We start from the raw sequence: 27,426 nt of genomic DNA on the forward strand, positions 1-27,426 counted from the left end.
TCAGGTCACAGAGCCAGCACAGCCAGGGCTAGAGCCAGAGTCTTTGGGTTGTAAGCCAGTTGGCCAGTATTAACCAAATCAACTCAATGCCGGGGGCTGTGCTTAGAGCAATTAAGATGTTTATATGCTGGGAGAAGAGATACAACAGCAGAGAGCAGGAGAAGGCAATATGTACTAATAGAGCCAACAAACTAGATGAGAAACCTTAAATTAGGATGCACTTACCAATTCTACTAAGAGATAAGAATATGTTATCTTAGAGTACTTTTTCTTGTTCAGTGTATCTTTCTCAAGCAGATCTATAAATGAAGTCCGCCCTCCCCCCGTGAAAAAAAAGCTGAAGCAGACTGTTAGTTGTAGGTTTCAAAGACCTGCCCCCACAGCTGAGCACTGAGCACAGCTTCCCTGTTGCAGGGGATGGCGGGAGGTAGCGGAAGGGGACAGAAGACGCAGACCCAGCGGGTCAGGAGGAACGATTTCCTGGCCAAATAGTCTGGCTCCTGGGAATCTCTTTCCCCAGAGTGATCACAACCAGAAAAAATAAAAAACAAAAAGGAATCTTGATTTGTCTGGATCATAAGAATGTAGAACAGGGGCACCTGGGTGATTCGGTGGGTTAAGTACGTGAGTTTGGTTCAGGTCATGATCTCACAGTCCAGGGGTTCAAGCTCCGCGTTCGTGGTTTCTGAGCGGTCAGCACAGAGCCTGGAGCCTGCTTTGGATTCTGTCTCCCTCTCTCTGCCCCTCCCCCACTCACACTCTGTCTCTGTCTCTCAAAAATAAACAAGCATTAAAATTTTTTTAAAAAAGAATATAACAATTATTACTTAGTACTTACCCTAATGTGCGAACGTTGTGCTAAGTCCTTTACATCCCTCATCTCATCTAGCCCCACAGCAACCCTTCAAGGTGGGTGTTTTGATCCCTACTTCAGTGAGGAGGAGAATGTGACGCTCAGAGATGTTAAGTAATTTAGCTAAGGTCACACAGATGTAACGATGAGGTGACTTGGAACCACGGTCTATTTCCCTCCAAAGCCCTAACTTGTATCCACATCCTATCCTCGTTCAAAGAAGATAACCGACAGGAAGATGCCTCTCCCTTCTCCAAACCCCGAGTTTCCTTAAGAGGCAACCATCTATGATATGACGTAGGTGCGACATTATCACAATGACACCAAGCTATAACGAGCACCTGAAAATTTTGGTTAACCAGTATCTTTCCTTTTGTAATAAAAAAATGTCATTTCATATCATTCAAACTAACTTGAAAACAATTATAGACTCTTATTTCCGAGATTGAATTTGGAACAAAGCTCAGCGCTATTTAAAACGCACATGTAAAACTATCCATTTTGTGGGCAGATTCAAATGCAATCTACTGTAGCCAATTTCCATACTGAAACATACTGTGAGATTTTATTGAGCATTTGCAGTGAAAGCTGAGAGGAGAGTTACCTACTTCTTTTTGGAAGATCCTAAGTAGTTTGTCAACAAAAGGAATTACGTATGTCCTAGTCAATCTCTGTATTGTATGATAAAGCAGTACAGTGAGCAGCTAAATTCTACCAAATTATGTCTGGGTATCGTGGGATATCTTAGGTCAAATCAGATCCTGAAATCCATGACTTTAAGGGGAATTCACAGGTGCCACGGAGGCACTGTTAGAGGAAGAAGTGGGAGACTGGAGGGCTCGGTGACGGACTGGAAGCCTGTGGGGAGATGCCACGGAGCCCGACGTGGCTGATCGGGACCCTGTTCTGTCTTCCCGGCTCCCCACTCCAGGACACACGTGACAGCGGGGCCGAGGTTGAAGTAACTAACTTAAGCTGACTTCAGTGATCATTCCACGAGAAACCAGGCCTCCTCCAGTGACTCTGAAGCAGCAGTGTGAAAGACTCAGAAAAGCAAACAACTTCTCCAAATGAAGGTCATGTCCCTGCAAAAAGAAAAAGAGAGAAAGAAGAGTGGTAAGTGAAAGGTGGGCCTTGTCTCTGTCATCAGAGGACAAGTGCCCAGCACAGTCCCTGGGCTCAGAGCAAGTGACTCCTACATGTGGCTGAAAGGAGGAAAAGAACAGAATACGGGTTCCTAGGGGAGAAAAATACCTATGGAAAACTCACTAAGTCGCTAAATAAGTACAACAGAGGAAGAATGTAGAGAAAAGTCACGTCTGCTAGATTGAGGAGCGGCAGAGAGGTCTCACATTTAGGAGAAAAAAATAAAATGATAATAGTAATAATAGTAACAGCAGTTAACGCTTTGTGCCACTGTTCTCCTGCTTGACTGTAAATTCCAAAAGGGCAAGGACTTGGCCTCTTTCACTCACCTGTATACACAGGGCACCTAATTCAGGGCTTGGAAGGCATTCAGGACATGCTATGCATTTACTGTGCTTTAGTAAATGAATAGATAAAACAGTTATGCGTATGGGAGGGAGGTGGAAATAGTAGTTGAAGTAAAAAAAAAAAATTTTTTTTAAGGATGGTAATTATGAGCTCATTTTCTCTAACATTATTGAGAACCAAGTAGGTGTCAGGCATTGAACTTGGCCCTGAAGATAAAGAGGTTAAAAGACAAGGTATCTTCTGGGCTTGGCGAGATGGCACTCGAGACTAGGGCCTTATTCAATGAACCAACACTTACCAAGCTCACCAAGCTCCCGTTCTGGGACAGGTACCCAGCTGGGCACTCTGGGGACAAAGAGATAAGGAAGTCCCTCTCCCCGCCCTCCAGGAGCTCACAGTGGTGTAGATGGGGTGTCTGTGCCAGAGATGGGTGTACAGGGTTGTGATCAAGACAGGACATAAGGAATCTGCCTAAAGGGGGGTCAGCTCAGTTACCTTTCACGACCAGACTTCAAGCAAAAGGTAATCATTGCTAACCATGGAGCTTTTGGGATTCCTGCACTGACTGGGACTTTTTCATGTAATAAATTCCTGCCCCCACTCCCAGGAATCTGTATATATACATTTTTAATGCTCTAGAACCTGGAAAAAATGGGTTCCTCCAATCTACAAATAAGCACTAAGACTACATGATCCTCAGCTCTGTGATAATTTTAAGATTGGATGACATAGTAATACAGTGAGCACAGAACTCAGACTCCCATTCTATAAAAGGGCCTTCAGTATTTTGTGTTCAGTTATCCCCAAAGCATTTAAAAAATTTAGATGTGGTAATTGCTCGATATATGGAAGCAACTGTTGCGGCTGCAGCTGAGTCCAGGGCTGCAGATATCCATCCAGGGCTCATCAGTTGAGTGAGGTTTCCCACAGGAAGCCAAGGAGAGCTGCAGGGGACTTCTCCCACAGCCGCCTACCCCTGCCAACAGGTTCGGACCAAATCTAGCTCCACAGTCGGCACAAGCCAGATCCAGGCTTGTCCCACCACCTGCGTCCCTTGCTTGTATCCACCCTCTTTAAACCCTGCCCAGACTGGACCCAGCACAATTCATCTGGGGACAGAGTAACTAGTTGAAAGAACCGGGGAGGACTGAGATCTGGTCACGAGCAGCTGCGATCTAACCCCGCACCTGGGGATTTGTGCCATTTAAAGCACTAGACAGCTGTTTTGTGGTGGCTGTGCCAACTCATGCTGTTGAAAAAGCGCAACCCCCACATTGCCCCCTGGTCAAACTTGGGAGGTGGGCGGCAAGACAAAAAGGTCTAGGAGCCCCACCAGCTGGGGCACCTCCCTCTCTAGCCCTGGGGCGGGGGGCGGGGGACGCTGCTCTTTTCACTGAGTGCGGCTCCGGTGATGACACATGATTCCCAAATCCTGAATGTTACCTTTGAATCTAGACACCTCAGACAGCACTCATCATTCCCCCTCACGTCTGGTATCTTTTCTCCTTGATTAGTGCTTAACGTATTACACAACATCTCACCCTCCAAGTTGTGCAAACCATAAAGGGTAGCAGCATAGAGTTGAAAAACGGGTCCAACTTCAGTGAGACACAGATTACACAACACGGTGAACAAAAGACCAGAAATAAATAAACGAATATTCCCTTGGATTTTATAACTAATCGACAGAACGCATGTTTGATGGGAAAGTTACAAGACCAACACACAATAGTGTCGAGGAGAAAGGCTTCAGCTTGCTTTTTCATTACCTCTTACATAAAAAAGAGTTAAGAGTTCAAAACCACACCATTTCACTCTTCATAGAGCTACTTTTCATCAGTCAGTGACTTGGATTGTACTTTCACATGCTTCAATAAGATATGACAATTGTCACTAAAACAAGGATTACACGTCCTGCTTTTTCTCTATTTTGTTATGCTGGGGTGCAGGGAGGGGCAGATGCTTAAAGATCCTTCTCAGGTGTCGCCAACTTTGTTTTCATAAGAACTTTCAGAGACCGTGAAATCGGATGATATATGAACCAGGGCGCAGGGAGACCTGGATTCCAATTCTGACTCAACAGCTAACGTGGCCATCACTTAACCCTTTCTGTGCCTCAGTTTCCTTCTCTAGAAAGAGGGACACAACTATCCTGTGAAGGAAATGAGGACAGGCACCAGCACAGTGAAGAAGAGAGCTTTCAGTGGAAAGCCCTTAGAGGTAAACAAGAGTTGGCTTTAAATCCCAGCCCTGTCATTTAGGGATGGTTACTTTAAAATGCTCTGCTTCCCTTTCATGGCCCATGGTTAACTAACACCTGTGCTGAGTATCAAATGAGATGCCATCTGTGTGGTGTCAGCAGAGGTGGCTGTTCCTTGCACTGTGTGCCTCACAGGTCCTTGGCACTCAGATCTGGGGCATAAATGCCCACGTAGATCAGGTATGAACCCATTCCTCGCTGCCCCTGAACGCAGGGGAACGGGAGCACTCCCCTAAGGGCTGGGGATGGGGGACAGGGAGGCAAAAATCTGAAACTGTGGCTAAAGCAGAAACACCGCCCCCCTTTTGTTCATGCATGTGTCACCACACCTTGCTCTAGAAAAAGTGTACCCTAGTTCAATAAAAACCAGCTGCTTAGCGCTGCTGGTGGTGAGACTCTGCCCAGTGACTCTCTTTATTGTAAATCTGAGACTATCTGCACAGCACCCGCGAAAAGGCCGACTTCCAAGTAGAAGCGCCTTCCTGAGCAACATTTGCCTGAAGTCGATATGGCTCGTGCCCCCCGGCTGGCGGCTGGTGGAGAGGACAGGGACACCAGGGCGCTAACCGTTGGGACAGCCACCCTGTGCACCCCTAGGCTTGAGATCTGCGGGGTGAAAAAGCCACTGCTCGCCACCCGGACCCCTGGTCCTACGGTCTGTCGCTGCAGCGCTGCGACCCCAGCCACCCTAGCACAGCATCCCCGCCCTTACATTGCGTTTGTTCGGGGATAGGAGACAGTCCCGCGCTGCAAATCAGCACTGGTGATTCACTGACACGTAAGTATGAGTGGGACTGGGGGATCGGGGTCGTGGGCCTTGCTGGAGCTTAGAGACGCGAGACCACAAAAAAGGGGGAAGAGCTCAAACCAAACCGTCGGTAGATGGGCGCCCTGATCTAGGCGCGGTTGGGCAATACATGCGGTACCGAGACTCCAGCACAGGTCCCCAGAAAAGGGGAAACGCTTTAAGGCAGAGAACCGCCGGGCAAGCCAACGCAGGGCAACCCAATCCGGGCACAGGCAAGTCAGCTCTGCCGCCCCGGGCCTCGGTTTCCCTGTCTGCAAAACGAGGGCTTTGGACTAGAGCGTCTCCCAATCCTACTGCAATCTAGAACTCTGCAATATTCCATGCTGAAACTGTCCGAGGATCGGAAACCGGAAAAAGAGGGGAAAGTGAGGGAAGACGACTAGGGAGGGGAAAAGGACGAGCGGGTGGGAGACCACGGGAGGGAAGAAGGCAGACGCCCGGAACTGGCTTGGCGGGTTTTCAACCTTGCTACTCCTCCTCCCACACCTGAGTTCTCACATCTCGGCCAAGACCCCACGCCTAACGAGTTTGGGCACCAGTTGGTCAGGCTTCCCCCTCTGCACACCAATTTTCTAGAAGCCATGGGGCAGGTGGTGGGCAGCACAATAATGCATGCCAGAGACGGAAGGGGGGACGGTCCCGGCTGGGGTCCGGAGGGCAGGTGAGTGGATCTGGGGCTGGGCAGGGAGTGGGACGGCCAGACCGGGAATCGCAGAGCGCCCGCTTCTCAGTCCTCGTGCCCCGGGCGGGCCAAACTTCATTCCCCAACTTTAGCAAGGGGAGGGGGTATTCAGGGGAAAAAAAAAAAAAAAAAGGAAAAAAAAGTTGCTGAACTTTTCCCCCAACTCTGTCTCGGAGGCGGACCAGAGGGCGGTGCCTGCACCCTGATTCGCCGCCGGCTCTTGTCTGAAGGCTGCGATTGGCGCGCGGGGTCCGGGGCCGGGAAGAGCGGGCGTGGGGGAGGGGAGCGGCCCTCCCAGCCCGCGGGATCGGCTCGCGCCGGGAGCGGGTTAATTTCAAATCGGGGGCTTGACTGCTCCTGGACGGTCACGCTCCCTCCGCCCGCCCGCCGGCCCGCCAAGCCCGGTCCCGGCGTTTCCCTCCGTGGCACCCACCTCGGCGCAGCGTGAGGACCGACTGACGGCCCGACACGCGGGCTCCCGGACCTGAGCGGGGAAAGCGGTGCCGAAGTGTCCCCCGCTCAGCCCCCGCAGGCTCCAACCGTGAAGTGAACTGACAGGTCAGCGGGACGCAGAGGGATGCGGCACCCAGCCGGCCCGGCACCGGGAGAGGGATCGGGAGGGCTGCGGCAGCGACGGCCGTTTCCCGCCTCTCGCTCAGCCGGGGGCCGTGGAGGGAGGAGCTGAGCTCCCGCGCAGAGGGGAGGGGGCGAGCGAGGGGGAGGGGCGGGGATACCGTGGTTCCGGGCGCGGGTTTGCCCGCGCTCAAGCCCCGCGCAGCCAAGGGGCGGTGCCGGCCACGGTCCGGCTTTCCGCGCCAAATTTTTAAATCGAAGGCGGAAGGTCCGGACCCGCCCCTGGCGCCACCAACCAATCGCAGGCCCGCGTCCAGCTCTCTGATTGGTTAGGAATCGTTGCCCTGGGAACGGCGAGGATGCTGTCCGGGAACTGCAGGGCTGGTGGCGCGCGGACTGGGCCCGGGGGGAGGGGTAGTTGGCTGGGCGGAGGGGGAAGTGCGCGGGGCGCGGAGCGGGTGGCGGCCAGGGGACTGTACCTGGTTGCTTCACTGAACCAATGCAGCCTCCTTGGTGAGATCCAACATCGTGGCGTGAACGCGCCACCCGAATTGAGCGTACACAGCGCCTTTCATCTTTTAAGGATGTCCTGAAAAAAAAAGAATAAGTCTTAATCATAAGGCGCTCTTTAAATACCCGGAGTATGTTCGGAACTTAAGAACTGAATTTGGAAGTTTCCCATCAAGCTATTTCCCAAGTCTTTACTGCTGAGCCTGTGCAAGTGTGTGTCAGGGGAAAAGTTCAGGCATCAAGATGTACACTTTTATCCAGATGCTTGGGGACGTGTCTGCTCAGCCGGAAGCAGGGCTGGGACGCTGGCTCCGTCCCCAACCCTGACCTGTGAACAGGTGGGTGCTAGTGCTTGCTACAGTCCTTTTCGGTGGGGTCTGGAGAATGGCGTGCCGTCCCTGAAGGTGGGAGAAAGCTGTCACTGGAAGTTCTGTGGTTTGCTTTGAGTCTCATGACAGTGGATCGGTTTGCTGAAGGAATTTACTGGCGTTTGATGGGAGTTCTCTGCCCAGGAGCGTGATCTCTGGTCGGGAATAAAATGTAAATGTAATTTGTCATTTTTTCGTTAGTCTTTGTTTAAGTGGCCTCTGGTGTCCATGAGGGAATATTCAGCCGATCTCCTGGTTTTATTTTTCTTTAACTTTATTTCCTTTTCTTTTTAAGGATATTAAACGTTTTAATAGAACTGATTGAACTACTTAAACCATCAGGGTGTTGGGAGCAACTCCAGTTTTTCATTTTTAAAGAAACTCTAAATGTATGAGAAATTTACAGAATGGAGAATGAAAAGGTACCTTTTTAACTTTAGTATTCATCCTCGCAGTTTTAAAAGCAATGCCATCCTGATTTAACCCTATGATTTTCCCATATCCAATATCTTATTAAAGCTACATCCCTTTTTAGTTAGCTTCTATAAAAACCCAAAAAAAAGGGAAATTTAATTTTTAAAGAGGGGAAGAGTTTGGCCAGAGTTAAGGTAATCCAAAGCTTTTAATAGTTCGATTGCAAATGGAAGTCTCAAAGAAATAAGCAGAGAGAAAAGGTATTTTTTTAAGAATAATAAAATTCGTTAGCTGCATTATGATATTTCTCAGAATTCTTGAACAATTAGAATTTAGAGAGGGCATCTGACATTTTGAGATCAGATTTCTTTTTGAGATGATTTTCTACTGAATCAGCAGCTTCTTAAACTTGGGGGCCATAAATACTATTTGTGAGATAGGCATTTTGTAAATAAGAATTGTCAGTAGGGGTGTCTTGATCAGCGTCCAGCTACTGATAGGTTGAAAAAGGCAAAGTTCCTAAAAGGTTTAGATACTAGTCAAATGAGAATTGCTATTGTGTCTGATAGTCTGAGGTAAAGGACAGCAGCCTTTAGAGAAATCCCATTCTTGGGTCAGCACCTTTCAGGTGCACCTGCCCAGGAGGGTCCCCCATTGTATTCGTCACACTGATTTCCCTGGAAGAACACCATAGTTGGATTGAGGACATTCAAGTTCAAGGCCTGTGTCACCTCTCTCAGCCAGCATCTCCTCTTCTGCAGACCAGAATTACATGTAGGATATGGTGAGAATACAAATAGAAAAGCACTTGATAAATCCTAAGGAATCACGGACATGTTAAACAGCCCCATTAATCTTTGTTCCTAAAGTCACTGGGGAATTAGTGAGTCTCTGTGTTCTTTTACTTATTGTCATTCCAAGCATTTCCTTTAAAATAGTGATAGATAGAGAGTAAGAATGTGTGAAGTCCCCAGTGTCCAAAAGTGGAAGAAACATAGTCTCCATTACTCTTACTTGTGAACTGCTATTCATTTACCATCATGTCTCAGTGGCAGTCCTGCCTCTGCCAGGAACCAGCTTTGTGACTTTGGGTAACTAATTTTATCTTATGGGGCCCCATTTTTCCTTCTATAAAGTGAGAAGGGTAAATATTGTAAGAGCAGACTTTCTTTGCTCGTCGGCACTCTGGGTTTTGCTCCCTTCTAGCTTTTGCCTGTAAGTATGACCATATGCCAGCCCTCACCCTGGTCTCCTTGGCTTTCTGACTCTTCCACGTCAGTGGTGTTTTACTGAGCACTCAGTGTATGGAGCCATGTGCCAGATGAGACACACAGATGAATGGGACATGGTTTCTGCCATGTAGGCCTTCACTTATTGCAGTGTTGTGTGTAAAAGTCACTCCTAGGAGCTTTGGATCATTTAAAATTAGCAGTCCTATTAGAGGAAGCTGAGTGAAAGGTGTATGGGAACGCTTTATACTAACTGCAACACTATTCTAAATCAAAAATGATGTCAAAAAGGTTTTAAAATTCTGCCTTAAAGGTTTTTTTGTTCAATTCTTGGAACATAGGATGGACTACAAAATTAAAAATGGGAAATTTAGCTAGTAAAAAGGACAGTAAGTGTCAAGTGATCATTGGGATAGTTACTAATTTAATCGGCCCTATAACCTCATAGGCACTTTTCCCTTGACAATATTTTATTTATTGTACAATTTCTAGAATCGAAAGCTGTATGATAAATCCTGTTTTATGGTGGATTTAATTATTTACTTGTTTTAAACCAGGAAAATCTCTTTTTTGAGCCACATAAAAGAGGACTAATGAAAACACCTCTGAAAGAATCCACTGCAGCAAATATAGTGTTGACAGAGATACAGCCTGACTTTGGCCCTTTGACCACACCCACCAAGCCCAAGGAACTCTCCCAGGGAGAACCGTGGACACCAACAGCCAACCTGAAAATGCTCATCAGTGCCGTGAGCCCCGAGATACGAAATAGAGATCAGAAAAGGGGGTTGTTTGATAGCAGAAACGGATTACCTGAGGCCAAAGATTGTTTGCACGTAGGTTTGCAAAAGGCTGGGAGGAGGCTGGTGTGTGTGTGTGTGTGTGTGTGTGTGTGTGTGTGTGTGTGTGTGTAGGAGCAGGAAGGAGTAGCTATTACAGAAGTGCAAGCAATATGAAGCATCAACACCCACAGACTTATTAGCCTGGGAGGAGGCTGGTGTGTGTGTGTGTGTGTGTGTGTGTGTGTAGGAGCAGGGAGGAGTAGCTATTACAGAAGTGCCAGCAATGTGAAGCATCGACACCCACAGACTTATTAGCCTGCTTTGGAGCACAGGACTCCATGAAATATAGCACTAGGAATCCTGAGCCTTTGACTTATTTCAGCACAAGCCTCCTTTTTCGATCTGCCACGCACGCGGTTTACACTGGCTCCCACTTTTCTACCCCCAGTTTTGCAGCTGTTGAAGCTAAGTGTGTTAGCCATCGAGGGCAGATGACGCTAATAAATCTGTCCAACTCTATTTCCGATTCAGACATGACTTACCTCTTCTTTTGTAGGAACACTTATCTGGAGATGAATATGAGAAATCCCAACCAAGTCGAAAAGAAAAAAGTTTAGGATTGTTGTGTCATAAGTTCTTAGCACGATACCCTAACTACCCCAACCCTGCTGTGAACAATGACATCTGTCTTGATGAAGTAGCTGAAGAACTTAGTAAGTATGCAAAGAGCTCACCATTTAACCATATAACCATTTCAGGTTAATAATTAAAGTGACTTCATGGACTTACTCCTTCAGACCCACGCTCATCTAGCCAGTGTTCTTAACGACACAGATAATGCCACATGGAAATTATAAATCTCTGAAGCCTTTTATTATTATTTTTTAATGTTTATTTATTTTTGAGAGAGAGAGACACAGAGTGTGAGCAGAGAGAGAGGGAGACACAGAATTTGAAGCAGGCTCCAGGCTCCGAACTGTCAGCACTGAGCCCAATGCAGGGCTGAATTCACGGACCTCAAGGTCATGACCTGAACCCAAGTCAGTCGCTTAACCTACTGAGCCACGCAGGTGCCCCTCTGAAGCCCTTTTAATTTAAGAATAAAGGCATATAGTTTCCAACTTCCGTGAGTTTTCAAACAGAAGTAAAAAATCACAACGGAGATTGCTTCTGATTGTATTTCAAAAGCTCTGAAGCTGTAAAGAAAGACAACATTGGTTGTGTTTTTTTTTTTTTTTTTTTTGAATGTTTATTTATTTTGAGAAAGAGTGGGGAGGGGCAGAGACAGGGAGACAGACTCGGGAGCAGGCTTCCAGGGCAGAGCCCCACACGGGGCTGGAACTCAGGAACAAACCAGGAACCAACGGTGAGAGCGGGACGTGAGCTGCAGTTCAACACTTAACCAACTGACCCACCCAGGCGCCTGGAGAAAGGCAACATTGTTTTATGACTTGTTTCAAAAACAGCTACAACTTTGAACTTTTGTCTGCACTCTCTGGGCTCCCTCACTCTCTCCTTGAAGAGCTAGGCTGGAGAATGGTATCTTCCTGTTTGTGATGAGCCTGTTCCGTGAGTAGAAGCAGGGCTTTAGCCTCGCCTGCCATTTGGCCCGATTCTGAGGACAATACGTGTTGGTGTTTGGCAAGTTACTGTGATCCTCCTACCCCCTTTATTCTTGTCTTCATAGACTTGAATCTAGTTACAGCTAGAAAGGGGTCTGTGGTAAACTTGGGATACTTTTGGAGTCATGAAATCTCAGAGTCTGAAACTGAAGAGACAGGAAGGATAATTTAATATATAGCTGTCACTCCAGGAAGAAAGTTTTGCTCTTCGGATGCGTGTTTATAAATACTGACTTGATTTCCTATTTTAAGAATAGCCGTTTAGGTTCATCTAGTCACACATACTTAATTGTAGCTTTGCAGGCTGTACTTTTAATTCAGGTAGCTGTTGATCACCTACTGTGTGCCAGGCAATACTGTAAAAGCTTGGGATAACATCAGTGGATAAAAAGAATAACACCCTGGGGTGCCTGGGTGGCTCAGTCAGCTAAACATTCAACTCTTGATTTCGGCTCAGCTTATGATCTCATGGTTTCTGAGTTCGAGCCCTGTGTGGGGCTCTGCCCTGGCAGCCCAGAGCCTGCTTTAGATTCTCTGTCTCCTTCTCTCTCTGCCCCTCCCCCCGCTAAGTAAACATTTTTTAAACAAAGAATAAAATCTTTCCTCCTGTGGAACCTACTTTATAGTGGGGGGAATAGATGAGTATGCAAAGGACAGATAAGGAGAGATCATAACAGATATGCAAAGCACATAGCAAGCAAGGTATAATAACATGTTAGGAGGTGATACATGCTGTGGGGAAAAATAAAATGTAGAACAGGGTAGAGGGGGACCAGGAGGGCTGGGAGTGTGTTTTTGCAATATTGCATTAGGTGGTCAGGTCAGGCCTCATTGAAAGGGTGACATCTGAGCAAGAACTTGAAAAGATGGAGGTGGGGAGTGATGAGGGCATCTGGAAGAGGGATTCCAGGCAGAAGGAGCAGCCCAGTAAAAGGCCTTCAGGCAAGGGCACATCTGGCAAGTTCCAGGAACAGCAAGAAATCTCAGTGCTTTGTACCTATTCTATGACAACTACCTGTGTGTGTGCACATGTGTGTGTGCATGTGTGTGCACATGTGTGTGCACACACGTGCTTTGAAGAGTAATATGAAAAAAAACCAGCTTGTAATGTGTGGGGTTTAGAATATTAAAAGGCTTGGTTTTGTCACTTACTGGCTCCGTGCCTTGGCCTGGGCTACGTAGCAGCCTGAGCCACCTTCCCTCATCATTAAAGTATGAATAATAATACCTGCCTCACCAGTTTAGGATAAAAATTTCCTGAAGTTGTATGGCACAGAGTAGGTCCTCAATAAATGTTACCTTTCCAATTCCTATTATCCTTATTTACACGCTATGAGAGCAGAAACGTGTCTGGCTCGTCCTTACGCTCTTTGTTGACTGTAAGTAGAATCGTGTCATCCAGACCCGCTGACTCATAAACCGTGGAAGAAAAAGTTACTCAGTTCTCTACACGTTGCAAAACCTGATCCTCGTTATGTACCGTTGCTCATTCTTTGCAGATGTTGAGCGGCGACGCATTTACGATATCGTGAATGTCCTAGAGAGTTTACACATGGTGAGCCGCCTGGCCAAAAACAGATACACTTGGCACGGGCGACATAATCTCCACAAAACCCTGGGGACTTTGAAAAGCGTCGGGGAAGAGAACAAGTATGCCGAGCAGATTATGATGATCAAGAAGAAAGAATACGAACAAGAGTTTGACTTTGGTAAGACCATCAGCCTAGAGGATCATATCATCAAATCGAACACCGGCCAGAATGGACACGCGGACATGTGTTTTGTCGAACTCCCTGGAGTGGAATTTCGGGCAGGTGAGCCATGGTCGGAAGAGCCTGGGCCACAGGGCCCTCCTCCTGGGTCTAAAGAAAATGGTTTCTTAGAGAACGTGGTTCTAAAGCAAATGTTGCCTTTTAACATGCTAAAATGCTGCGGTTGTCAGCTGTCTGATCAGGTTGTGGTATTTTTAGCCCTGTTACTTTAGAAGTCACTTGTCCCTTCATGAATTTTAATTCTCTAATCCTCCTCCTCCTCCAAAGCTTCTGTAAACAGCCGCAAAGATAAGTCTCTAAGAGTGATGAGCCAGAAGTTTGTGATGCTGTTTCTGGTGTCGACGCCTCAGATAGTAAGCCTAGAAATTGCTGCCAAGATTCTAATTGGGGAAGACCACGTGGAAGATTTGGATAAAAGCAAGTTTAAAAGTAAGTGTCAGGACTGCCGTGGGCTTTCGGACCTATTCTGAAACCGTAAAATGTCGCTCAGAAACGTCTAAATGAGCAATACATTGTCAAGTGGGTCTGGAACCCAGATCTCTGCTCTTATAGGGAAGGGTATAAATAACTCTTCTAAAATTGTTCCCAGAAGTGACGTGCAGCCCAGTTGAAAGAATAGGTTCAGCCAGACCTGCTCGAAGTAGGAAAGGGGCCTGGGCTGGGTTTCCAATGCAGAGCTCTGCCCGCGCCTCAGTGACAGGCTTTGCAGGAGCCTCCAGAAGAGGAGAGTGTGGAAAGAAGTGCTCAGCACATGGGAAGGGTCTGCAGCATGCCCACGTCTTCTGGGGGTATCAGCACACCTCCACGTAGGGCATGAGGCTAGCCTGAACAGGGGACCCGCCTGACGAGGGGACCACTGTGGGGAGTGCCCGGGAGCCATCACACCGACTCCTTTCCCGTTCCTGTAAAGCTGCACTAATCCCATGAAAGTATATTCAGACATCTCCAGGTTGATAGTGTCTCTATAAAGACAAAATTAAGTCGAGAGTAAAGGCAGTAATACTGGCAATTGGCTCGGGAGATGTGCAATTTCAACCCACTACGGATGGGCTGCCTGCTTTTTCTGACTCACCAGACAGTTTTCAGCTCTGCGTTTCGCTAGTTAGTCACAGCCTTGGAAACCATTCCAGGAACTGTGGATGTGTAATTTGCTGCATCCCCAGGGAATTCAAAACCTTCTGGCATGGCTACGAAGAACAAGGTCAATTTATAATTTTGTAGTATCAAGCTGGAAGTAAAGACCAGTTTCTTGTAATAAAACTTTTTAAGGTGTGTAAGATTTGTAGAATTAACAAATCAGTGATTTGCATATAACATAAGGACAACATAAAAGTTTACAAATTTGGGGGCACCTGGGTGGCTCAGTTGGTTAAGCATCCGACTCTTGATCTCCACTCGGGTCATGATCTCACGGTTCATGAGTTCGAGCCCCGAGTCAGGCTCTGACCTGGCAGTGCAGAACCTGCTTGGATTTCTCTCTCTCTGCCCCTCCCGGACTCTCTCTCGCTTTCTCTCAAAATAAATAAACATTAAAAAAATTTTTTTTTAATTTACACATTTTGATGGGTTATAGCACTCTCCATGCTTATGATACTAAATAAATCTCATTGTTATAAACTGTCACAAGTTGGAAAGCAATACATTTATCATTGACGATTCATTTCTATTTGTTCATAAAATTCTTCTGAATCTTCATTAGAGGATTACCAGTAATGGGGACTTTTTATTAAAAATTCTGTAACATAGTTCCCGATAGGGTGATCTCACAAAGTCATTTTTCCTTTTTCAACCTCTGTCATTTCTAAATTCAATACCAGCAGTAACAGTCTTTTCAATATTTAAAACTATTTTCTTGTTTGAATTAACGCAGTATCACCAGAATAACTTAAAAGAGTCACATTTTTCTCTGCCTGACATTGATGACTAGGATAGCTTTTTGAATATATATGAAGTCCTCAAGAAGCAAAGTCCTTTGATCTTTCATTATTCCATTAAGTGGTATATATCTTTTATTTTCTAGCAAAAATTAGGAGGTTGTATGATATAGCTAATGTCCTGAGTAGCCTGAATCTTATCAAGAAAGTTCATGTTACGGAAGAAAGAGGCCGAAAACCAGCTTTTAAATGGACAGGCCCAGAAATCAGTCCAAATCCCAGTGGTATGTATTTGTTTTCCTTCATTCTTTGCTTCATTGTTTTCAATTAATGTGCGTTGGGAGATGTTCCCCCTTCCCCTTCCTGCCCACATTCCCACATGGAAAGAACATATATAAGTTGTTGGAAAGACAAAGACAAGTGCCAATATGGAAAGTCTGGCTACTGGTTCCATCAACAACCCAAGGGCCAAAACACCTCCAACCCTGTACTCACGAGGCAGAATCTGTGCGTGACAGGATCTGAAAAAGTGGAAAGCATCACAAAACATAAGATACTATTGCTTAATTGTTAGGCTGCCCAGTGACCATAACAGAGCCTACACACATCGAGAACATGAAGTGAATTCACTCCAGTATCAATATTCTAGTCTCCATCTCAGCTCCACGGTTCTGACATTTTATGTTCCATCAAAGATCCCACACAGAAATGTTTAAAGTAGCAGGAACATGGGCCATGGAGGCAGAGGGAAACTTAGCCTCTTATTGGCTATGTGGCCTTGAACAAGTTACATCTCCAAGGCTGTTTCCTCACCTGCAAGATGGGAAGAAGAGTGGTATCTTTGCAAGGTTATTGCAGTTTTGAATATATATTGACTGTTGAACAATGCAGGGGTTAGGAATGCAGTAAAAAATCTGCATATAACTTTTGACTCCCCAAAACTTAACTACTAATAGCCTATTGTTGACCAGAAGACTTACCAAGAAAATAAACAGTCAGTTAAAACATACTTTGTATGTTTATGTATCATCTACTATATTCTTACAATAAAGTATATGCTAGAAAAAAGAAAATCTTACCAAGGAAACCATAAAGGAAGATACGTTTACAGCACTGCACTGTAAAAAATCTGCATATAAGTGGATCTGCAGAGTCCAAACCTGTTCAAGAGTCAACTGCCATCTCAGAGAGAGGTCCTTTGGTGCAGGGGATTCAGAGTGCAGGCTCCAGGGCCAGACTGATGGGCTCATATCCCAGGCCCACGTTGTACTAGCTGAGAGAGCAAGGTCAGTTGATGAATGTCTCTGAAATGGGGATGCATTTCCTAAGAAGTACCTACCTGGTGGAGTTGTTGAGAGTGTCTTCGTCCATTCAGGCTGCTATAACTGAATACCATACACTGGGTGGCTTATAAACAACAGAAGTTTATTGTAGTTCTGGAGGCTGGGAAGTCTTGTGAGAGCCTGCTATCTAGATGGCTGTCTTCTCGTCATAACTTACATGGCAGAAGGGACTAGAGAGTGCTGTGGGGCCTCTTTTATAGGAGCACTAAGAGTACTCAAGAAGGCTCCACCCTCATGACCTAAGCACCTCCCAAAGGCCCCACCTCCTAATGCCATCACATTGAGGGTTAGGATTTCAACCTGTGGACTTGAGGGGACCCCATTATTCAGTCCATAGCAGTGAGAGCCACCATATTTCATCAGGGTAGGACTCCACTGATTATAAGATGCACGATTATATATATATATGATAAGAAAGAGAAACCACTAATGATTACACTCTAGCACACCACTGGTTGGCTGTAAGATGCTCTGGGTTTCAGAGATGTTGAGGTGTGAAATCTTACCTCAGAATTCAATTAAAATAAGATTAACAAGGTTTTGTACAGAAAGCCCTTCAGACAGTGTCTATCCCAGAGCTGGTGCTCTATAAATGTTGCTGCTTTCATTCCGAAAGATCATTCTCGACCTACACTTTGACTTCATCTCCTACAAGGAGGCCGAGCCAGCCGGGTTTCGACCCCCTGCCCTTCTCTCTTTCAGGACGTGGCCAAGTCCTTCCTTTCCCCCATTCCGATCTAGAAGTGAAGCGGCCTTCAAAAGACAACTGTGCCAAAAACCTCTTTTCCACGCGTGGGAAACCAAACTTCACTCGACACCCATCTCTGATCAAACTGGTTAAGAGCATAGAAAGTGACCGGAGAAAGATAAATTCTGCTCCCAGTAGCCCCATCAAGACAAGCAAAGGTATGTTTTCAGTCACATCAGGCTCTGCTCTGAAGAATTCCTTTTTATCTGATTTTTTTTCGCTTACTTGATCCCTACGGTACTTGTTAGAGATTTGTTTCAATACGCATCTACCCCGATCCACTCACTTGAAGCCTAACTCACGTATGCATGAAAAGACGAAAAATAATTGGTGGGTTTTAATGGTTATGTGATTTGGAAGGGGGGTGCATGTTTTCTGTTCCTTTGACTTCAATGATGTTTTATCTGTGTGAGCATTCCTTCTTTTGCTATGACCAACACCACCGCCCCCCTTTCTGTTTTATCAGCTGAGAGCGCTCAGAATCCGGCACCCTTCCCAAGTAAAATGGCTCAGCTCGCAGCTATTTGCAAAATGCAGTTAGAAGAACAGTCAAGGTAGGTTAGTAATACTCTTTAGTAGCGGGATGAATTACTTTTACGTTGCATCGTTAGGATTACTTGCTTTACGTAAGAATACGCACTAGCCTTGGAAACTGGCGCGACCGTCTTCTCTGTAACTTTTATGCAATCATTACAGAAGCTACCTGCTCGTTTCATAAACGCACGGCTACAATCTGGCCCAGTCTTAGAACATTTTAGAGAAGATGTGTTTCCACTGTGTCATATTTTACATCTTGTCTTTTAGCGAACCCAGCAAGAAAGCGAAGGGACAGCTGGAAAGATGCGGGCACTGCAAACCAGTGTCTCCTCTGCACACCCCAGCAAACGCTGAGCTGGAACTGACGGCCCCGCCCCTCATCCAGCCCCTGGGGGTGGTCCCCCTCATCCCCAGCCCATTGTCACCTGCAGTGCCCATGATCCTACCTCAGGCCCCTTCAGGCCCGTCCTATGCCATCTACCTGCAGCCTGCCCACGCCCAGACCGTGACGCCACCCCAAGGCCTGAGCCCGACAGTCTGCCCCGCCCCCTCTTCTAAAGCTACAAGATCAAAAGACTCCACAGATGCCACCACCGAGAAGGCAGCCAATGACGCCACCAAATCCGGTGCCTCCACCAGGCCTGGAAGCTTGCAGCCAGTGCCTGAGAGACCAGGTGCGAAGAACCGAGACAAGGAGCCTGCTGGAGAAAGAGGCTCAAAGAGGGCAAGCATGCTCGAGGACAGTGGTTCCAAAAAGAAATTTAAAGAGGACCTGAAAGGACTTGACAGTGTCTCCACAGTAAGTACAGCCCCGAACCGTGTAAAGCTTTAGGAAGGGCACAGTTGATTAGAGGAGAATATGGTAGCTTGTGAAATTTACCAGAGCAAAGAGCAGTTTCTCAGAAGACAAGGTTCTGTTCCTTAGTGTCCCATAATCCAAACAAAGCCCCAGACAGCTAATCCCCTGACTGGGATGACGGCAGGGACATTTTTAACCTTTGGAGGAAGGGATTATTTGCTCTCTTTTTAAAGCACCACGGGTGGTTGTCCTTAAGTCTGTTGCTGTGTCACATACTGGAATGCAAACAGCTGTCACGAAAGTCTTAAATAATTTACAAGCAGACGTAACCCCAAATGAATGGGTGGATGCATAGGGTTCCAGTAACTCCTGCTTTCTGAGTCATTACCTAATGTTTGTTGGATGTCACGTACCTGGCATCTGTTGCCCGGAAGATAAACCGTCCCCTCTGTTTTAACTGTCCACTTAAAATTTAAACCAAAATTTCTATTTTATGTAACAGAAAAGTCCAGCGTATCTTGGCAGATTGTAGGTACACTTGATGCATTGGTTTCTAGAGACTTTGATGTTCCAGGTAATTGTTTTCCCTAGGTGGAGTTAGGTTCAGGAAGGAATTAACATTTATTAGATGCTTACCCATATACCAGGCAGCAGAAGTACTAGGCATTTTTATATAGGCTATCTCATTTTTCTCCCTCAGGACAATTACATATGGAGGACATTATCACCAAATAAACACCACTAAACATGGAGGCAGAAGTTAATCTCTCATTTTGTCCCTGCTATTAACTCAAGTTATTTTCCTTCTCTACATCTTGTTTTTCCACATCTATAAAGAATTTATTCCACGACTTTTTCCTGATCATCTACTGGGTATAAAGCACCGTGCTCTGGATCAAATCAAACCCAGCACCTGCCTTTGGTGACTGTTGCTTTTGAATACTTGCCCCAGGGCCACGTTACAGTTTTTGTGAGGTTAAGTGAATTTATTACATGATAATATACATAAAGGGGCTTGTGATCCTTTTAAGGCACCGTATAAGCTGAAGGGTATTATCTGCAACTGTTGTTATTAAAGAGGCTTTAGAGTTTGTCAAATCTTCCCTGAGGATGGCCTCATGGTAACCATTCAAAACATCTATTATCTTGGCATACTATCATTTTGCATGTAATATACATGCTAAGGGGAAAATCACAAGGCTTTGGCTTGATTCAATTTTCTGGGAGGTCCATAATCTCTTTGGGCCAATGGATATGATTTAATAATGGTCTCCTGTTGCTCGCTTAGTTATTCAGGATTAGGATTTTCAGTAGATAGATTTTCCGTGTGCCCCTGCTTCTCTTTTCATCTCTACGACTTCATTTTGACCATTTCTTTTTAGCACGGACTAAGCTGAACAAAGGAAATGAGAGATTTGTGTGTTAATTCATTCAACAAACATTACTAAGAATCTGCACTTCTGTGGGTGGAGAGAAGACAGTTTATAAACAAACACAAATATGTCAGGCAATGAACATAAAACAGGCTGATAGAATAGGAAGAAAGGGATAAGAGAGCTAATGTAGACTGAATGAGAAGCATGCAAGCTGAAATATACCAAAGTCATTCAACCTGCTAATTAACAGTTCTAATTAAAAAAAAAAAAAAAAAGGAATTGGCATCTTAGGTTGAAAGATTTTGTGATGAACGTAGTCTGTAGAAAATTGAAAAATAATTATTAGAGTACTATAGGTTTTGCTAAAGATTTGAAAGAATTAAACCAGCCACCAGGGTAACTTGTACCATGAGAGAGTGTGATGAACGGTAGTGAAGAACAGCTACTTGTAAATCGCCTAAATCCATCCATTAAAACTTTCTGTTCCTGCGGCTTTCAAGCAACCAACGAGTAAAGACGGGGAACAGTGCCAAACATTTCAGAAACAAAACTGATAAATAGCAGTGTCGTGAAACACTGTTAGCCTTGCAGATTTGGAATTCGCTGGTTCCCAAGGAAAAGATGGGACCTATTAACAGCTAGATCAAAGTGTAGACTGTTGTTTTGACAATGGTGAGAAGAAAGATCTGAAGGAAGATAAAAAGAGGGCCCCCAGGTTACAAGAGCTGCTTTTAGCTTTTGCCAGGCCTGCTCGTGGTAAGGCCGAAACAGACTTTTCAGGCAGTTCAGCCACCCATGCAGGCTCTCCGTTTGCTAAAGTACGGGGGCCAAGCAGGCGTGGTGGGGGGTACACACAACCCAACACTGGCCATTTCTCTTTAGGGTATAACTTTATTGCCTGAAGCTTTTGCTCTGTGCCATGAGGGTCTCCAGTACGAACTAATCAGTTCTCTTTTCAACTATAGTTTTTGAACTCTGGTGCCCTGCCCTTCAGTTGGCGCGTTATAAGCATGCTTGGTATCACGGGAACCTAAAGTGCTAGGAAGAATACATCTGTAGTTGTATAATTACTTTATTCTAAATCAGGGGTCAGCAAACCTTTTCTGTAAAGAGCCAGGTAGTAAATATTTTTGGCTCTGTGGGCCCTATGGTCTCCGTGCTGCCTATTCAACCATGCCATTGTAAAAATAGAAGAAAGCAGGTATGGACAGAACACAAATGAATGGGCATGGCTGTGTTCCAATACAATGTTCTTTACAAAAGTGGACAGGAGGCCAGATTTTGGTCCAGGATTTGGCAGCCCCCTTCTCTAAGTCAACATTTCTTAAAATGTTTTCCTTGAATACCAATACTACCAAAAGTTTAGCTGCTAAATTGCCTGGGAAATGCTACCTGCTGGATGCCCCTCGGGGATTTACAATGCATGCCATCATTAAAGCCCCCTAGGAATTCTCCAGTAAAGACGCCATTTTCCTTTGTTCAGTTAACCATTTCCGTGGCAGGTTGGACCACGATTCAAGTAGGGACAACTTGCATCCCATGGAAGTAGGGTTCCTCGGAACACTCTGGGAAGTTACCACTCTACATAATTCAAGAACAACCATAGAATAATACAGCGATGCCATTATGGCATCCAACGGCATTAAACGTGGTTCTGACAGCACCACATCACACCAAAAAGTCTGATAGCAGGACTTAGAGATGTCAGTGGGAGGGGATGTGTTGGGCAGATCCTATCTCTAGGCAGGCTGACTGCTAGCTTTAGGACGCTTCCTAAGACCACAGATAACATTTAAGACACACATGGTTTTCAAAAGTCAGGAATAGAAGGGAGGGATATTGTCTTCAGGGAGCCATATAGCTGGGCCACCCATAGCCCATACCATTGGATGCTTTGGTCCTGATGAGACAACCAACCACTAAGGGATAGGAGTCCTGGAACAGGCACATGGCCATTTTTCTTCCATATTTGTGTGTAAAATAAATCCTTCCTCCTTGTTTTCTAGGCCTTGTTCCCATCAGGATACCTAATCCCTCTCACCCAGTGCTCATCCCTGGGGGCAGAGTCTATTCTGTCTAGTAAGGAAAACTCAAGTACACTTTCCCCAAACCACAGGATCTACAGCTCCCCAATCACAGGTGAGTGTATGTAAAACTATTCAAATGTGGGTCGGGCTCAAGTTCACTTAAGCCTTGTAAGCTTCTTGGACAAATGCCTGCGCTTTTAAGATATTTTCCCCCCTTGTCTTTCAGGTGTCATTCCAGTGACATCATCCGAACTCACTGCTGTTAATTTTCCCTCTTTTCACGTAACACCTTTGAAGCTAATGGTCTCACCAACTTCCGTGGCAGCTGTACCTGTCGGGAACAGCCCGGCTCTCACTTCGAGCCACCCCATTCCCGGCCAGAACCCGAGCTCAGCCATTGTGAACTTCACATTGCAGCACTTGGGACTCATCTCCCCCAGTGTGCAGGTGTCTGCCAGCCCCGGAGCCGTTCCTGTGTCTCCAAGAATAGACCCTGTTAGTGTTGTACCAGAAAATGCAGGTACTCAGCAAGGAAGGGCCACCAGGTACGACTCTCCAGTCCCCGGCCAGAACCAACCGAGTGGACAATCAGTTGCTGCGACAGGGGCACAACAGGTGAGAGTATTTCCCTTCAGTGGATTTTTTTCCTGGGGTTATTAAGGCTCAAATAATATCACAGGAGATTCGCTTTTGCTTTGCTTCTTTGGAGAGGGGAAGGATGGGAGGAGGAGACTGAAGGCCTAGCTGCCTTCCAAACCCAGGAAGAGTACCCAGAGAGTCCACAGTACCCCCAGCCAATTGCAAATTATGCCAGACTCCTACCGTGCGATATGCCCTTCCGGTCCAGCCCTCTGAGGCTATTAGGCCATTCCTATCTGTGTGGGTTTGACTTCCTTTTCCTCTTCCTCTCTTTCCGATCAGCCTGTTCCTGTGACACCCAAAGGGTCACAGTCAGTGGCCGAAAGTTTCTTCCGTACCCCAGGCGGACCAATGAAGCCAATGGGCCTATCCTGCATGGATTTCGATGGTGCTAATAAAACCTCTGTGGGAACTCTCTTTGTCCCACAGCGAAAACTGGAAGTCTCGACAGAGGATGTCCATTAATTGACAGATCTGGCTTCATTTAATTTTCTAAAGAGTTGTTTAATGAGAAGATATAATCAGACTGATTTGGAGAACATATTCTCTAAAAATATTGTAAATATGTTGGGGGTTTACTTAATTTCAAAGCAGACACTTGTTTCTCTACACACACACACACACACACACACACACACACACACACACATATATTTGTACTAAGCCAATTTCAGCCATCAGTCCTATCAGATAAAAGCAAAAAGTTGAACCTCAGGTATATTAACTGCCGGGGCAGGGGGGAGGGGGGGAAGGATTCATTGTCTCAGCTGTGCCTATGCTATTATGCAAAGTAACTATATTAAAGTTGACTTCCCTTTGAGTGAATATGTGACATGCCCAACGCCGCATCGTCTTCAACTTTGCACAATGAAAATGCTGTGATGTATAATGTTGTATTTTTAAATAGGAGGGCTATAGCTGTATTTTTTGTAATTTCTTTAATCTGTTCTTGTTGCAGTGTGTCCTTTTGTAAAGTTTGCAACAATCCTCAATCAAGTCTATGGAAAAATTATTTATAAACTGTATTTTTAATCATAAATTGTTCAAATTAAAACTTTTCTAAAATATATTTCACATTTTCATTTGGCCAGTTAGGACGCTGTTGGGAGAAAATGAAAACTAACCTCAGAGGCAAGTCCTTGGTAAGGAGAATACCTTCTGGGTTCCTTTAGACCTGCCAAGTGTATAAAATGTTCCCGTGTTCCTCCCCATTCTTGATCCCCCCCCTCACATGGCTCTACTTTCTGGAGTGAAAATGGCTTTGGAGAGGCTGTTGCTTGTCCCGGGACATGCAGCTAAGTCTCCTGAGCTTTCCACCATGGCCTGGGCACTTAGAAACCAAAGACAGGAGCAGAGGCACTTCCTACCCTGGCCGCGAATGGCCAGCCTCTGGCCCCGTCCCCTGCCGTCTACAGAGGAGGGGGGGCTACAGCTCCAGTCCTACCACACTTTCCAAACAGCCCGACTTCAGGGATGGGAAAACAGCAATGGGGAGTCTAATTTACTCCAGGAACTACCACACTGAACCCCCATGAGCTCTAAGGGAAGGAACGAGCTACAATGTGTTGTTACGTGTGCATCTCCTTGACCCCTTTGTTATGGGGATGAATTACACCTTCAGACTTGACACGGGCCTTCACTGGTCAGGGTCTTAAAGCATCAGCATGATATCTATTTCGTATATACTTACTATATGCTAGGTATTGCGCTATACATTTTAAAGACCTAGTCTCCCCGAGCTAAGACGATGAGGTCACAGGCTCACAGAGATTAAAGCAGTAAGTCCAGAATCCCATTGCTAGAATACGCTTCCACATGTATGCCTAGCTGCCGTAGTAGGAACCGAGCACACTCCGGGTATTCTAAGCATTTGTAAGGTCATTCCTCTCAAATATACATGTTTTGTTTCTATAACCAAGTACAGCGAAGAGAGCACATTTTCACAACGACTTACAGACTCCCCTTCCTTCACACCATTAGAGAACTAATATGAACTATTTCTTCCAAAGTACCTCTGCCTTTGCTTTCATCCTACTTGGGAGGATATGTGAATGGTTCCTGATATAAGAAATGTCTCCTGCCTTTAAGGTGCTTATGATATAGTTGAGGGAGACAGTATGTGCCCATGAACAAATGAAAGCATTTCCATGTAGAAGGTAACTTGGTAACTAAGTACCAAAGAGAAGGTAACTTGCCCAATGGTAAATATAGGCAAAAGATACACTTCAGTGGAGGCCACCAGATTCAACTACACCCAGACAACTGTGAAGAGAAACCACCCCGGTCATGGTAGGTCTGAGGCGATGAAGCTCCTTACATCCCCGCTCTCTGCTCTAAAGCTGAACTAGAGGGACTGGAGGCCAGGATTCTGTTCTGCCCCCTTATCAGTTCATAAGAAGTAACCCGCACTGCCCCCCACCCCACCCTGGGACTGAGGTTTAGGGAAATCAGATGCACAGAAAGAATGAGCTGTGTTAGACTTCAAGACTGCTCTGAGGATTGTCCCACTGGGTTCTTCTACTCAGATTCATAAGGTTCCCCCATAATCCCTGCTGCCTGGTGTTCATGCCCTTGAGTGTCGGTGGGACCTGTGTCTTCCTTCTAACAGGATACAGTAAGGGTGTGATGGTGTATGTGTGGTTATGTGTACATGGTTATGTACTAACATTACTTAAGATTGTAGTGTAACCCAACTAGGGAACCCTACATGGCAAGGCACTGGGGACAGTGTCTTGGAGCTGAGGGGAGCCTGCAGCTAACAGCCAATAAGAAAGTGAAATCTTCAGTCCCACCTATAGCTACAAGGAAAGAAGTCTACCAACAACCTCAGTACGCTTGCAGATGGAGCTTTCTGCAGTCAAGCCTCAGATGAGATTGCAACTCTAGATGATACCTTGACCACAGCCCTGGATCTAGACCCCAAGCAGAGAACCCAGCTAAGCCACTCCTGGGCTCCTGACCCATAGAAACTATGAGGTGATCAGTCTGTGTTGTTTTAAGATGCTAAGTTTGTGGGGGCACCTGGGTGGCTCAGTCGGTTGGGCGTCTGACTTCGGCTCAGGTGACGATCTCATAGTTAGTGGGTTTGAGCCCCTCGTCGGGCTCCGTGCTGACAGCTCAGAGCCTGGAGCCTGCTTCAGATTCTGTGTCTCCCTCTCTCTCTGCCCCTCTCCAACTCATGCTCTGTTTCTCTCTGTCTCAAAAATAAACATTAAAAAAAAAAGATGCTAAGTTTGTGGTAATACTGTTATGCAGCAACAAATAATGAATACAACCCCTATTATACAGTGATAAAATTACCAAAAGCAGGACAACTAATAACCCACTAGTTTCCCTATATGTCTTTGCCTTATTTGTTTGTCTTATTATTTTGTTCATTGGTCTTATAGACACTCATAGAAGCAAACAGTACAGGGACATGGTAACCTGAAAGGCTCTCATGGGAGGAGCACTGTCCGTTCATTTTTAAACCAGGAAGCAACTTTAAAGATGTTAAGTAATAGCACAGTAGTAGACAAAGTTATCTGCCCAGCATGGAGTCTCTTTTCCCAAACTGCCTCCTGGTTTCCTCTTAAGGAATTATGAGGCGGACCCCATGGATTGTAAATCTAGGCCAACCTCCCTGCGATTTGACCCATTTGTCCCTAGCAGTGGCCCCTCACCACTCTGGTCCAGTTACAAGGTTGTTGCTGGGGCTCCTGTCTCCCAACTTCTGGAAAGGCCATGGCACCTACTCCTGTTCCAGCCTGATTCTCAGCCATCCACTGATTCTGCCAGCCTTTTGTGCCCTTCCAGTAAGTTTCCTTTGCTTAAAGTTGCCAATCCTTTCCACACCTGATAACTAAAGGTCTCTTACCAAATCACAGAGCGAAACCCAGAGCCAAGGCTTCCCAATTCCCAGACCAGATACTTCTCTGTTTCCTGGGCCTGGTGGAATCCAGCCAAGGAGCGAATAGATAAGGCCTTAAGAAATGCTTATCTCACCAGCAATGCAAGCAACTCACCCACGTTCCGCAAATTTAAAATACCTGAAAGGGAATGAGATGCAAGGAACCCAGAAAACTGATAAAATTTGATACAAGAAAATTCTTTTAAACTTGGCTTTGAAACAACTTCCCTCAGCCCTCTTCTTTTCAAGTGATTAGTGTTCCTGCAGATAAAGGATAAAGAGATTTTCAGAACTTAAGCAGATAAGCTGTCTGAGCAATCCTATTAATTATATAGAAGCGTGTGGGTTGACTGCGGATTCTTTAAGGCATGTATCACTGGCTGGTTTTCAAATCTTGAGAGCTTATAAGAGATAAGCTGGAAGGAAAAGTGTCATTACTTTAGGTTTAAAAAAAACTATCAATTTTTAAATCAACTTTTAAAGAAGTGATTTTATATCTCAATGTCTTATTTGAGTACATTCGGGTCAATTATTTGCTCAGCTGGATAAGTAACTAAATGAGGGCTTGTCACAATGGTCAACATTTTGCAGGACAACACAGGTAAGGAATATATTATCAATGTCTTCTGACAGTCAAGTAATTAACTGCATTTTTGAAAGGCTACAGGAAAATCTTCCATTTTCCAGGAGTTAGGCACAGAGTCTCATTTGCCCTGTAAAAACTGAATTCTATTTAAAAAGTACTTACTCAGTTTTTACCATCTGCTTAGCACTGTATCATGCAAAACAATGTCTATTATCCTACTCTGGATAAGAAAAGATCTTGT

The 27,426-nt window shown here is 45.6% G+C and overlaps 1 protein-coding gene and 1 long non-coding RNA gene across 6 annotated transcripts; one reads left to right on the top strand and one right to left on the bottom strand.

Moving 5' to 3' along the window:
- Window positions 1–1,390: 1,390 nt before the first annotated feature.
- On the bottom strand, window positions 1,391–6,612 carry LOC132661543 (uncharacterized). The gene is made up of 2 exons (XR_009602273.3): window positions 6,531–6,612; window positions 1,391–1,938 (listed from the first exon to the last, which is right to left on the bottom strand). It is a non-coding gene; the product is annotated as an uncharacterized LOC132661543 (long non-coding RNA).
- On the top strand, window positions 6,546–23,710 carry E2F8 (E2F transcription factor 8). 5 transcript variants are annotated; one of them, XM_060606198.3, is made up of 14 exons: window positions 6,565–6,655; window positions 7,442–7,518; window positions 7,844–7,970; window positions 9,749–10,027; window positions 10,530–10,686; window positions 13,095–13,409; window positions 13,635–13,796; window positions 15,388–15,525; window positions 17,287–17,490; window positions 17,799–17,886; window positions 18,137–18,668; window positions 22,051–22,183; window positions 22,298–22,686; window positions 22,993–23,710. In XM_060606198.3, the coding sequence occupies exons 3-14, from the start codon at window positions 7,956–7,958 to the stop codon at window positions 23,173–23,175; spliced, it is 2,595 nt and encodes an 864-aa protein (XP_060462181.1). In that variant the 5' UTR covers window positions 6,565–6,655; window positions 7,442–7,518; window positions 7,844–7,955; the 3' UTR covers window positions 23,176–23,710. The 5 variants fall into 5 exon arrangements, with proteins under 5 accessions (XP_060462180.1, XP_060462181.1, XP_078289434.1 ...); XM_060606197.3 differs by lacking the exon at window positions 7,442–7,518 and having other exon boundaries at window positions 6,546–6,655; XM_060606196.3 differs by lacking the exon at window positions 6,565–6,655 and having other exon boundaries at window positions 7,151–7,518.
- The last annotated feature ends 3,716 nt before the right edge of the window (window positions 23,711–27,426 follow it).

The sequence above is a fragment of the Panthera onca genome, chromosome D1 (assembly GCF_046562875.1).
Source record: "Panthera onca isolate mPanOnc1 chromosome D1, mPanOnc1 haplotype 2, whole genome shotgun sequence".
In the NCBI taxonomy this organism is placed as follows: Eukaryota; Metazoa; Chordata; class Mammalia; order Carnivora; family Felidae; genus Panthera; species Panthera onca.